The sequence below is a fragment of the Alligator mississippiensis genome, chromosome 6, assembly GCF_030867095.1.
Source record: "Alligator mississippiensis isolate rAllMis1 chromosome 6, rAllMis1, whole genome shotgun sequence".
Taxonomy (NCBI): Eukaryota; Metazoa; Chordata; order Crocodylia; family Alligatoridae; genus Alligator; species Alligator mississippiensis.
Genome location: NC_081829.1, coordinates 13,300,332 through 13,314,332, shown reverse-complemented (window position 1 = coordinate 13,314,332; position 14,001 = coordinate 13,300,332). Strand labels below are relative to the sequence as shown.

The window sequence follows — 14,001 nt, the reverse complement described above, 5'->3', positions numbered from 1 at the left end:
TATCGCACATTTACGCCTCAATACTACACATGAGATGTTTATAATCTAATGTGTCATATCAGCTCATCTCTGGGCTGGTGGTACTAGAGGTGTGAACAGCACAGAGGAACAGAGCAGATGGACCCGGTGCCCAAAATCCCCCTGGAAATGTGATATTTTGTGCGTGTAAAATGTTGACTTAAAACTCAGAGCGTTTGCAATGTGAGCCAATAAAAGATCCAGGTGACACATTCCCAATGCAGTTGGGATCAAGGGCGCTGCTCTTATCTTCCTGTCTGGCAACCTCCTGCTACAGACGCTGCTAGTGAGTTGTCAACAGGCAAAAAGTTGTCAGGAGTTTAAGCAGTTGTGAACGTGTCATTGCCTGGACTGGAAACAGAAATAATTGCCTTGAATAAGAGCAACAAGATCCCTTCTTGGAGATGTCTGAGGGGAAGTTTTAATGGAGAGATGTGGGATAACGCTTTTAGTGTCCCTTTTGGGTTGTGCACACACAGCCTTTCCCACCAGTGAAGATAATCACCACCTAATGCAGCCAACACAGTGACCAGCATTTTAAAAGAGAGGTTATATGTTTTAAGCACTGATTAAAGACACTGGCCTAAAAACAGAGGAGGTAGAAGGAGCTAGGAGCTGCACCAACCCAGGACCCCTGGGTTACCAAGCAGCCATTAGCCAGAGTGGATTTGGGCTTGATCTTAACAGCCAGCCTAGATAACGTTTCCTCACTTTGGCAGTGCTTGTGTTGGATTTGGGGTACAGCCAGGACATGGGGAGAGTAAGAGGGAGGGAGGTGGGGTGTAGGTAGGGCTTCCTTTACACTGGCCTCCACAGTTTTGTGTGCCTGTTGTAATAGGATTGGGGGCTTCAACGGTAGGCTGGCTGTCCTGCTGGATCACGTGGCTATCTCCTACTTCATCCCCCAAACAGCCATTTCATAAGATGGCCTTTGTGTCCCATAGGCAACAAGGGCATCTTCTGTGTCATTGTCAAATGGTCTTCAACTCTCAAAACACTCCCAGCAGAACCAGCCACACCAGCCCAAAGCACCCCAGCTGTATCAGGGTGAGAGAGGGAGCAAGTGGGCATCTGTTAGCATGGGACGGCACAGCCCTCACATTGAAGGGAGGGGTGTAAAAAGCACCCCTTTCCATCAGCTTTATGCAGCTGCAGGTATTTCTCTTGGAGCAACTCCTGGGGGCTTAGTCCTGGTCCCTGGCACACACCTCCCACTTAGAGCTGGCTAGGATATTTCCACTGAAACCCACTCCTGCATTCACCAAGGCAAGTTCACGGAGCCCCTGACCCCACGAGTGATCAACCATACATGCCTCCATTGAGTCCGTTCCCACAGTAAGTGTAGGATCACCTCATACCATGAGTCTCCCTGAGCTTCATACAGTTTAATTTTAAGTGATCAGATAAAGGGACTGCCTGCAGATAGCTGCACGAAAGGGCACATGTAGGAATGGATTCCAGCCATGTTTCCCACTTCAGGCTTCATAGACCAGACGTCAGGGATGTGAAGTAGAGAAGGGTCTAGTACTGAAGTACTGAACTAGACCCAGCACAGCATTGTCAGCTTGTGAGAACCAAGTGCTGCCACTGACCTTTCCAATTGACTTCCAAGAGCCATTTTTGGTATGGCATGGTGACATGTTCCTCTCAGTAAAGTGATGAGGCCTTGCTGAAGGACACAAGGTTCATCTCAGATTGGTTTCTGGACCTCTAATCAGAGTGCAGGAATAATGCTACAGGTTCATCTACCCTGATCAGGATTGAAAGAGGCAGCAAAGGGTAAAAATCATGATATACAGAGAGACCACACAAGGCCTGAGCACCACTCAGCATTCACCCAATGCTCGGAACAAGGGGCACAGTTCTCAATTGCTCTATTCCACCACCATAATGCCAATAATAAGCTGGGCTGTAGCTGATAGGGTTAAGAGTGCAAAGATGTGGGCTGTAAGACCCCAGTCTTTTCAATGAGAATGTTGCCCAAAATTTACCAATGAATTTTCAACCTTCTAAATCTGTTTGCAGGGAGCACACGTGCAGGATAAGGAGACTAAATGGCCCGGATAAATGATTTGTGCTGGAGAGCCTGCCTGGCTCTGACCCTTGCTATCTCCTTGGTTTCACATTTCTTGCTTTCCAAATAATCTGCTTTTCTCTCTGTTTTTGTTTTGAAGCTCTTCGGATTTGTCTACGCCTGCTATGTCAGCAAAGTGTTTATGGAGGAAGAAGACAGCTGTAAGTGCTTTTGCTATTAGTCACAGAGGGTGAGCGGCAGCATTGCAAAATAATCAGGGATAATGTGTTACATGGGTGTGCACGGCCACTGTGCGGTGCAGCAAGTGTCAAGGCTAATGAGAGGGAAATGCAGCATGTGCCTCTTCTCTCTGGTTTCCAGCTTGAAGGAGGCACCAGGGCCAAGGCTGAGACCTAATACATCACAGAGCCAAGGCCTGCTTCCTTGCCTGTCATCCTTCTCTTCCAGCCCCAAGTCGAGACCTCTCATTTTGAATAATACCCTGTCACACGGTGTCTGAGAAATAGGAGATGAAGATGAGATGGGTCCAGGCCCCTCTCTGCCTGATCAGCCTCCCTCCAGTCCGTTCAGGTGACAGGAGAAGCAGGAAGTGAGACCCAGAACAATGCAAGGAACAGAGAAGGTCTGCAGTAGGAGCAGGGGGGAAAACCCCATCATTAAGGGCCAAATCCTATTGCACTTTACACACCCAAATGGCAGTTTTCCAAGTGACATTTGTGGCACTTACGCACTGTTTGCAATTTTACTGCCCCTGAGCATGAGCTGGATTCGGTCGTGGCATCAGTGCTTCCCTGGCATATGAGAAGCCCCCGACATGGCCACCCACTGAGAAACTCATGAGTTCTGTTTTGGGGGCATGTAAATGCTCAGCCAGGTTTGGGGCCCGGCAGGCTGGACACTGCACACATGCAGATTTGGAAGGTAGCCCCTGCCCCACCGAGCATACAAATCTGAAGCACAAGGCAGCCAGACATACAAAATAAAAGTACAGGTCCAGTTAATGACAGTGCAATTTCTCCTGTGCACAGAAGTACTCTTCCTTCCCCTCCAAGCCACAGACCTTTCCCCTCCCCAGCATTCACAATGGTCCAGATTTCACAAAGACCAGTTGAGAGGGAGGCAGCACAGTCCATTGATATGCACAGGGGTCTCAGAGCCCAAGCTCCTAGTGTCTATTCTTGCCTCTATGTCAGGAGGGCTGTGTGATCTTGTGCTGCTCCTATTGTGCTGCGGGCTTTGTGGGATTTAAGTGGTGTAGAAGCTTTGTTTGCTGACCCTTAACACAGGGAAAATTTACCCTGTTCTAGCCCCTATCCCCAAGCATCAGTCAGTGCTGTACTTGATAATTTAAAAAGGAAATACAATGGGCAATTGATGTGACAATCAAGTGCTTGCAAGAATAAGCCCCCTGGGCTAATACTCTGCTCTTTGACTAACTTCCCACACTGGCTCTGCCTCTAATGAAGAGGCTGAATAATGCTCAATGGTTATTGCTACACAATAAGATCATTGGCAACATCAACCATGACATTAGTTTCCAATCCAACTCCCATTAGAGTCCAGAGGAGTCTTTCCATTTATTTCAATGAGCTCTTGGATCAGGACCCCATTGAGGGACTCCACAAGCCCAAAGTAGTTTTCTGGATAAGTGTCCCTGTCCTTTAGCTCACACAACCCCTTCCAACATTCTGTGGCACATTTTCAGGCCTGGAGTTGACAGATGGCTAAATTAAGTGATGGCCCATCAATGCAATAGTATGGACGTTTAATTCACTGCCTTTTTAAAGCACAGTGCTATGATGTATGGCGCTGCAAAGTGCCACATAAAATATCAATATAGGATGATAAATAGTGACTGCAGACTTGGAACTTCCAGCATATTTTTGTCTGTAGCAGGATCAATGTTTATGCACCTGTTCGTTTAAGACCCTTCCACTATAAATCTGAACTGCTTCCTTTTATGGGGGGAAGTGGCTTTGCTGATGGCTTCTGATCCTGAGTGGAAGCGGGGGACATTTAGATTTCAGGAATATTTGTTCAGCGGTAGCATCTTCTTTGCATTCTGGGCACTGTCATCTCCTAATAAAAATACAGAGAAATATCAGACTGAGAGGTTCCAACTAAACTAAAGCATTCTTCCCCTGTCCAGCATCTGGGTGCCAGGGTTGAACTATGAGCTGATGTGATGCTGAACAGCCCTTTACACTATGCAGCTAAGGTCACATTGGCTGGTGCAGCCTTCAAGTGAAGCAGCCTTCAAGTGAAGCACAGAATTGGGCACAGAATTTGGGCACAGAATTAAACTGAGCATCCAGAAGCCACAAAAGATCCAGTGGCCTTCCAGGATGTGAACCAAACAAAGCCACCATGCATGTGATGACAGATCACCAAAACTCATTCTAGTCTTCAAAAGTACAGGATTGCATCATGCCAGAACTGTGTTTGCCTGGTACTGATGAGGTCTGTGGGGGGGGTTTATTTGTCAGTCTTTGCAGAATTCACATGCACACACCCCCATTTTCCATACTCTCCACTATGCAAAGAGCTGAAATAGCACAATGAGGTCCTCATCTCAGGAAGCCATGAGCCATTACTGTCCTACAGAGAATTCCTTAATAACACGGGTCCTCCCAGCCATTAGAGCAGTATGTTGGTAAAATATTTAACTTAAAAATATGGTTCATTTGAGTTTTATTTTGAGGGATGTGGAGGGTAGAATATTATGAAATTTACCCTTCCTTAAGCTTGTCTAACTTTTGCAAAAATTGTTTCCATGAGCTAAAATCTTCCAAAAATTCTTATGCAAAATATCTCCTGCTCCAAGGACAATGGAACAGTGCCTTTTTCTTCTGTGCTCGCATTTGTGAAATAACTGCAGTTATTTGTTATGTGGAATGCAGCATTGGCAAAGATTTCTAGTCAAGCATCAGGGCACCATGGTGCAAAGTAGACAAACTCAGAGCAGAAAGACAGCACCTGCCCTACAGACCTTGTTTTCTAAGCAAACAGCAGTGTTATTGCTGTTGAGGATTTGTCTGAGCAAAGACCACAGCCTTTGTCCCAGTATTATGTGCCTTAATAGGCCTCACTGGCTGTTCAGTTTGGAGGGATTTCTAATAGCAGCACTTTTCCTCCTAAGGACAGTCTGATGATATGCTCCTTTACCTTAAGGAAAGGGAGGTTTGGATTCATTTTAAGTGGTACCATGGTGGGTGTAAGCATTTACTTTCTATGTTTCACTGGGCAGGACTCTCCCATTTGACACCCAATGCTTAAAAATACAACATAGCTGGTGTTTGGCTCAGCACCACTCAGTCCTGGGCATGCTAACTGGGTCCTGCCCAGTGCCACTCTAATACCAGCTAGATTCCCCTTTTTGTCATCAGACACATGTGAGGTCGAGAGAGTGGACAGGGTGTGTTTTCACAGTGGAGCTCACTAGGGCAGTTAGCAGGAAACATGCCCATAGGCACATTCAATCTATGGACACTTCACAGCTCCCTTTACTGCAGTCTCTGAGCACGTTATAATCTTGCATGGGTTTATCCCCCTATGAGGAAAGAAGAAGGTGTACTGGTATTGTCCCTAATTTACAGTGGAGGTACAGAGAAGCTAAGGACTAAATCCTATCTCACTTCTACCCACCCAAATGGCACTTAACCACAGAAATGTTTTTGGCACCTAAATGTAGTTTAGATTCTGTCTCCACCCGTGTCAGAACGGGCTTGCCCTGGTACGCGCACATCTGCTGGGAGTCAATGGAGTGGGGCCCACCAGTGACTTCCTTGCACCTTGCAGAAAAGGGGCCAGAACCAGGACCAAGGGCTTCCTCTCTTCGAGGGCAGGAGCCATGTCACCAAGGCATCCTTCCTCTGTCTTCCTCTCCTCATTCTGGCCCCCCAATCTCTGCCTCCTGGCTTTACACTGGGCCAGCTTCAAGAAAAGTGCTCTGAGCCATGAGTAGTTCATGCTCTAATGATTAGGGCGTTTTGCTGGAAACAAGACCCATATTTAAACCACTTCTGGATGAGAGGCCTACAGCCCGGCTCTCCTGCTTGCAGAGCAAGTACCCTAGCTGCTCAGCTACTGGAATAGAAGGCAAGAGGTACCTCCATCACCCCCCCTCCCACCCCCACCCCCAGTATTTTTTCCACAGCTGGATTTTCCACAGCTGGCCCATAGGCTCTGGGGCAGGATTTAGGATTTCTGCCCCAGAGCCTATGGGCCACAGTGCAGCCTTCCAAGCCTGCCCAGAAGGGAAGCACAGTGTGAGCCCAGCTAGATCAATGCAGGTAAAATCCAAGCTCTGCATAAGTGCCCAGCATTTAAACATGAAAGTTCCTCTCAGGTGCATGAAGGTGAAATAAATGACTTGCCCATGTTCGCAAAGAGCATGTAGGGCAGAGCAGGACCTGTATGGAGGCTTCCCACAGCCCAGGTATCTCACTAACCACAGACTAGCCTTCCCTCCCACCAACTACTCCCAGAACGAGCTCTTGGCCCTGCTTCCCCCATCTCTGCCATGTCAGCTGAGTGAGCTCAGGAGTACTCATCAAAATGAAATATCACCTCGACCTGGCAAGGATTAATGTAAAACTGCAAACTTGCAAAAGGCAAGCAGCCATGCCATGACAGGGACTTTGTATGGAAATAACTTTATACTGCATGAAAAGATGGACACCTGCAAAATCATGACCACACCTACTACAACAATTCCAGCCCGCTCAATTTAGTTTTGCCTCTAGCTTTGGAAAGGAAATTTAGGCAAAGTTGGGGGCTGATATTCTGATGTGGATTCAACAGTAATCATTGCAAACACCCATGCAAGAGCTCTGAGCACCCTGACAATAGTTAGGTGTTCAGTAGTAGCAATAGCCAATTGATGGCATCAAATACTAATCTGCCAATAAATTAATTGCAGCCAGGCAGCAGCATGGTTTAACCAAAACACAGTGGTTTACTGCAGCTAGCCAATAAGGAAAACAAAGTAGGAAAGCCTCAGAAAGTTGCCCTGCCCCAACCCTGTTCAAACCAAAGCCCATTCCAAAATCAGGCCAAAGAGGTGGATTTTGAGAGCACCTGGTTTGACAGTGGTCTGTTTAATGCCCTTTAGCTCCCTTCATTTCCCCATCCAAAACTCCTACTGAAGCAAAAGCTATTTGTTATTTCCAGTTTCCCCCAGCCTGTAAGGGATTTGTCTTCCCCTTTCAGAACTGAAAATGTTTTTGGAGGAAAGCTATTTCCCATCTTTGGCCCCCAGTATGTCTGCCTAATAAACAACATCCCTCCAGCAAGCCTTGGGTGGCCATCATTGAGGACATTCCACTTTTCTGCTACTCTGTCCTCTATTGATACAAAACCCGATGCCTTTCTGTCTTCTATTTTTCTCTTTAAGAAAAAGAGGGCATTTTCTCTTTAAGAGAAAAATAGAGGGCATTAGAGAACATAAAGACATCCGTTTCCATATCAATAGCGGATAGAGGACAACCGGACTGTCCTCTATGATGGCCACCCTAAGCAAGCCCTGCTCAGGGCACACGGACTGTTCCAGATCCAGATGGCAGCTCTTCCTCCAAGCCCTGTTGGGACTGGCTTGGCTCATCACTGGGATCATTCATTACCACCTTACTGCATTTGTTTCCTCAAGGCTTTTTGAAGACGGTGTTTTGGGCCTGGGCTTCTTACATCTTAGCCACTTAGTTGTCTCCCCTTGGTGAGATACCAATGCCCTTCTTGTGGAAGAAAGCAGTAACAGTTGGGTGCGCTCAGCACAACCAAGGACAGTTGTCAGGCCAATTATGGCCACCTTAGGACAGCCCAGATCCCAAAATAGTTGCCCAAACTATGTAAGCAAATACGAAGTTGCCTGGACTGCCATGTTTAAAAACATCCACTTCCCTCAGATCCCTTCTCACATTTCCTTTGCTGTGGTTATGAAGCAGGGAAGGAGCTCTTCAGACAGAGCAAGAACTGATCTCAGAGTCAAAGCAAATCCAGAACCACAGCGGTTTGGAACAGGTTCTGCTAAGTCGGGGCTTTCCCTGATCCTCCAGCATCCCACCTTAGCAATAGGTCCAGAAAGATTCAGAGAAGCCCCTACTCTTGCCTGTTTGTCCAAGCCAAGCCTTTGATTCCAGCTTTCTCACTAGGGCTGTGCAAAATTTCGCCGGCCATTTAATTCCAATACTGTTTCAACCAATTTTGAGGTCGAAACAGCAAAATCGGAATGAAATAAAGGCCAGGGAAATAGCCACGAAACAAAGCGAGGCTGGTTGAAACGTTTCAAAAGTCAAAATGTTTCAACCACAGGGTGGGAATGGGAGGTCAGTTCAGCTGGGCTGACTTCCCATCCCCAGCGCAAGATGGGGCAGGGGGCTGCTTCCCGGTGCCCTGTGTTACATCGCGCCAGGGGCAGGAGGCAGCCCAGCGGGGCTGCTTCCCTGTCCCCCATCCTAGATCGTGCCGCTGGGCTGCCTCCTACCCCCAGTGCAATCTAGCCTGGGGCACCAGGAAGCAGCCCCTCTGGGCTGCCTCCGCCCCCGACACAATGTAGCGCTGGGGATGGGAAGTCAGCCAGCTGACTTCCCATCCCCAGCAAAACTTGAAACAGTGTCAAAACAGCCTGTTTCGACTCAAAATGAAATTCAAGACAAAACACTGTTCCCTCGAACCATCAAAACTGAAGGCGAAATGAAACGGTGCCATTTCGCACAGCCCTATTTCTTACCATGCTTGCTCTGGTACCTGTGTAACCCGGACCTGGGTTCAGGGTTATTAACCTCCATGTCCTGAATCACTGAACAGTGTAAATTCAAGGTATTACCTATAACCCCATAGTGCAGGAAGAACTGGCTCTGCTAGCCTCTAGCTTCTGTTTAACAAAGGGGCATCCAAACATGGCCAAAGAGAAGTGCTTCTGCAAGTGCATGCCTTTTTAATTACAGAGCACTGTATGGAGGAGACTACAGGTCCCAGGATGCAGTTCATTAGCAGACTCTGACACTATGAAGGCAGCTGCAAGCCATACCTCTCCAGACTCTGAGCTGCTCTTCAGCTCACTGTCCGCTGTAATTCCACCACTAGTGTAAATTGTTCCCCAGCCTTTGTTAGGACAGGGAACAGAACTGTATTTCAGCCTCACGTTTTACCTTTCCCTTCCACAAGCATTTCAAATGGTTGTAGTGGAAAATCAAAATCTCCATGTGAAATTGGACACTGCCTGTTGTAATAAGTTGCTTATGTATATTGGGATCTGGCAAGGGGCTTATCTGCCTTCGCTGCCTTTGAACTGTGTTTGCATTCCATACGGTGCACAGCATTCAAACAAACTCATGCATTCAATACACTTTTAATATTAATGCTGCTGTAGCTGAGATTCAAATGCATCTTTTTTAATGGAATATCTTATTAGATTTGGAAATGGATGGATGCCATCAAAATTGAGAGCTAGCTGAATATTAAGTTAGAAAGACAAATAGGCTTGGAGAATGGGCCCCTTGACTTCATTCCGATTTCCAGGACACTAATATGATAATCCATGTGGTTCAGTGCCTCTTAAATGATTTATATATTTATTTTAAGAGGGGCTGGCCACACCATAGCTCTTGGAGTGTCTCTGAGATGCCACAACACAGCGAAGATAGGAATGAGCCTCATTTGGTTAAATATGGTTTCTGTGGCCAAAATCTACCAACAGTTTTTGTAGCATTGTTGAGTAGCTGCACATTTCACACGAGCTTCACGCACATCTCAGCTCTTAATTCCTCATGCTGCTATTTGTGGGAGGGCCGAGGTGTCAAGCACATAAAGGGCTCTGGAGTATAATTCCTCCCCTGTATTTCAGTAGGAAGAATTAAGTGGCAAAGCCAAAAGTGATTAAAGGAATAACAAAATATGACTTATTTTTAACGTAAATAAATATTTTTAACAGTCCGCATGGAGAGAGAGTCACCAAAGAGAGGCATTTTCAGGGGACAATTAGAGGGATGAAGCAACTCGGGGGTTCAGAAACATCAGTGGATTTCAGGGGAGTACCTTCTCCCAGTAGATGCTCTAGTATTGTAAAGGCACCACTGGTTTTTGCCATTGTTATTATAAAACACTCATAGGGTCCCATAAACATATATGACATGTTATGGTTTGAAAAATGGAGTCACGTTGTCTAGCTTCATTTGTAACTCTGGGGCAAGGATGATTTCTAAGCTCTGTACCTGTACAGTCCCTAACACAGTGTCACATTTTGTGACTTGGACCAGGCACTACTGAACTACACACAATAGCTTGCAGTAATAAAAAGAACTGTGGTTTGCATTCAGTAAGGCAAGGGGTCTAATGTGTAGAGGAAATGGTGGACATTGAGATTGCTGGTTGTCTTAATAACTTGCTCTGTAAGCGTAGAGAAATCTTTTCCACTCCCCATGTTATTTCTATGATGGGGGCAGCCACAGCAGCTTTTATCACATAGGGCAATGAGGGAATTAGATCATCTTAGATCATGACTATTTGTAAAGGGCTGTGACAGCTCAGGTTGAAAGCAGCTAGAGAAGTGCAAGGAGTCAGTTGCTAGGAAAAGTCTAGTTTAAGTCAAGACCTTAAGCCAAGCTTTTGCATTCAAAAGCTTCAAATGTTTTGCATTCAAAAGCTGGTCCAAGAGAAGATAGCACCCAAAGAAATCCTTGCCTCTGACCCATTACTCTAATGCTAGTTTAGGTCAGTGATATTCTGGTTAGTATAAAACTGAACAAGCACCTTTCCCAGGCTGTTCTCCACATGCATCCGAACTCATCGCTGAACATGGCTGTGGCATTTTTAGCACAGGAAGCACTCAGGTAGTAAAAATTCAGCTCCGATCCCCTCTCCAGGCTCAGGAGCTTGTAGGGGCTTCTCCCTTCTGTCTGCTTAGCCCACCCACTAGAGGCACATCCCCACAAGTGGGAATGCGCAATTTGCGGTGCCTCAAAGGCTTTTGAGGTGCCACAAAACACATATGGCACGTGTGAATAGGTTCTCCGCACTGCATATTTGCAGTGCGGAGCCAAAATTAGATACCAGGAAATCCTGGTATCTAAAAAACACACAGAGAAAAAAAGTAGCACAGTGCATGTGGCAGCAGTGTGCACCACCTGAAAGTGGAGCCAAACCAGTCAGAGACACACTCTGGTTGCCAGCCAGGCTCCGCACACCCGGATAACTGCTGCTGCAGCCCTGGGAAGCCCCCAGGACCACAGGTAAGGCTGCTGGGGCCAGCCCAGGTGCTGACCCCAGTCTCCCTTACTCCACCTGGGGCAATTTGCCACATGCCAGAGCATGTGTGCAGGGGCATTCCCTGGGGACAACTAGCAGTAGCACAAATATGTGCCGCTGCCAGTTGTCCCCAGGGAAAAACATATGCGCCCTAGATCCCTCTTTTCTCAGAAAATCCCCTTCCACTTTGCCTGAAGTGAGCCTCTGTTTTAGTAAGGCAATAAAACCCACTGAATCTTTTTTCAGCAGCTTCAAAATCTGTCTTCACAGTGTGTGTGGAGGTGTGGGTAGGTGTGTATGTGTTATGTGTTCATGAGAGAAACACTGCTGGCCTCTTCCCAATGCAAAAAGCAGCAGCTCTTGTAAACATCAGTAGGAATTTTTCTCTGCAATTGGACTGCAAAAGTCTGCCCTTCCAATGAGAAATGCCAACACTACGGGTGAAGAAGACCATCAGTCAGGATCTGTTCTGTGCACCAGAGAGCCCACATCTGCCCCTTTATCTAGATGCATTTTCTCTCTACAGTAAGGCCCACTTCCCATTGCCTCCAAACACTGCCTGCCCTGAGGGACCTTCTGACTTGCACAAGAGGCAAGCTGCCCAGTTTGCATATCCATTTCCCTTCCACTGTGGAGCAGACACGTGCATTGTTTATTCTGGTGAGTGCCCCGTGGGGCTCACAGACCAGGTAATGGACTCTAAAACAATAACCAGGCTCCCGGTATAAATGCCGTCTGAAAGTGGATTAATCTGTTGGATGGAAATCACAACCATCGCAGAAAAGAAAACTGATATATTGGTGTCTGTAATTCCCTTAAATTACACACTTTAAATGAGACTTAAGTCACCCATAATTTTCCTTAAATGCTCACTTTGGAGACAATGATAGGGTAATTTTACCCATTTTGTCCAGCATGAAATGCAAGGTCTATTGTGCTGAGTAAAAAAGAGCCAGAGGGATGTTTTCAAGTCAGTCCAGTTCCTTTTCTACATGTATCTTCTTCCTGGGCAATGGCAAAGGCACTCCCACACGCCACTCAGCACCAGTGTGCTCCATGCACAGGCATTGGGACAGATTGCTCACGTGCGTGTTGTGTGTCTGCTCTGGGGATGCTCTGACTCTAGTGGGGTCATTCCAGATTTACCCAGAGATTTGGAGAGAACTAAGTCCAAAGTACCCTACCTGTATATTCAGGACACACACGTCATTTGCCCAGTGGAGTGATCGTGGCAGTTTTGCCTGGCCAGAGGAGATTATGGAAGGGAGGCCGGTATTTGCCCTAGACTGATTTTGTTGAATTAGTCCAGTGATTCTCAACAAGGGTTCCCTAGGGGGCCACACAATGTTAGCACCATTAGGTGTGCAAACATGGTTCACAAGATATACCCAGAGTTTTCATATAGAAATCCACCGTGTTACAACCATTCTGACCTGTTGTGACCTGTCTGAGCTCTCTGCAACAGAAGAATCACTCTATTATTTTTCTGTAATCAAAAAAAGAATGAAAACTAAGAGCTGGGATTTTCTGAGAGGTGCCTTGAATCTATCACAGGGTGTTTTGAATCTAAAAAGGTTAAGAACTACTGAATTAGTCACTAGCTTTTCCCAGCCACAGTTACACACACCATGGGGCCAGATTTGGTTCCATATATTAAGTATCTAAGCGTACTTAGGCACCTAACTGTGATTCCATTCAACTCAGTTCAAGTCCTGAAAACCCATTAATGCATCGACATTTGTAACACACCATCCTCTGACCCTTAAAACTGAGACACAAAAAAGCAGTGAGGAGGAAAAGGATCCACTCACCTTTTCAGCAACTGTTTTTCAGGGACGTGAGCAGGGTGGAATGGAATCACACTTAAGTGCCGAAGTCCCCTTACGTGCCTAATAGGGGGAATAGGATCTGGCCCCCGGAGTCACAGACTCACAGTCTTACTTACATATTTGCTCACAAACTTAGATTCACAAATGTGCAGCCTAACACCCCCTCACATTTACACACACTAACTCTCACCCTCAGCCATGCTCTCTCACACACATTCAGAAATAATTTTGTTCACCCACAAACACGCATCCATTCACCCTCGGACACTTGCTCACACACAGGCCCCTTTCAGCCCCGAACTCACACATACACGCTCTGATACACACACATGAACACCCCCCATTCAGATCAACATTGACTCAAGCACACACACATGCAGACACATTCTCTTTCACCAGAAGACACACTCGCTCATACATTCATCTTCAGACAATCCCTTTCTCCCTCTCACACACATGCATGCACAGCAGATAGTAGGAGGGTTCTGGAGAGCGCTGATGGGTGTTCCTGGTCTGAAACTGCCATTGTAGGATCACCTTCAGCCCACCAACATTGAAGAACTGATCCACTGACTGAGAAAAGGGCATGAGACAGGAAAGGAAGCCATTGGCTTCTCTTTCTCCAGCTGCATGTCTTCTGGTACTGGCCAGCTGTGCTGCCTCGTCTCCCCGCTGGCAGTCACTCACGTAGTCTCTTTCTTTCCCCAGTTGACTTCATTGGAGGATTCGATTCATACGGCTATCAGGCTCCACAGAAGACATCACACTTACAGCTACAGCCTTTGTACACGTAAGTCTCTCCCTTGCATGGGGTCCAAGGGTACGCATGAACTAACCCAAGAGGGAAAAGTGTAGCGACGAGGATAGCTGAGGAGC

At 46.7% G+C, this 14,001-nt stretch overlaps 1 protein-coding gene across 3 annotated transcripts in view; it reads left to right on the top strand.

Moving 5' to 3' along the window:
• The window catches only part of NKAIN1 (sodium/potassium transporting ATPase interacting 1), a 225,884-nt gene that overhangs the window by 178,120 nt on the left and 33,763 nt on the right, over window positions 1-14,001 (top strand). For all 3 annotated transcript variants that reach the window (XM_019488897.2, XM_019488890.2, XM_014605006.3), the window contains 2 exons: window positions 2,193-2,253; window positions 13,834-13,915. In XM_019488897.2, coding sequence (XP_019344442.1) covers window positions 2,193-2,253; window positions 13,834-13,915 — 143 coding nt within the window. The remainder of the gene's footprint in view (window positions 1-2,192; window positions 2,254-13,833; window positions 13,916-14,001) is intronic.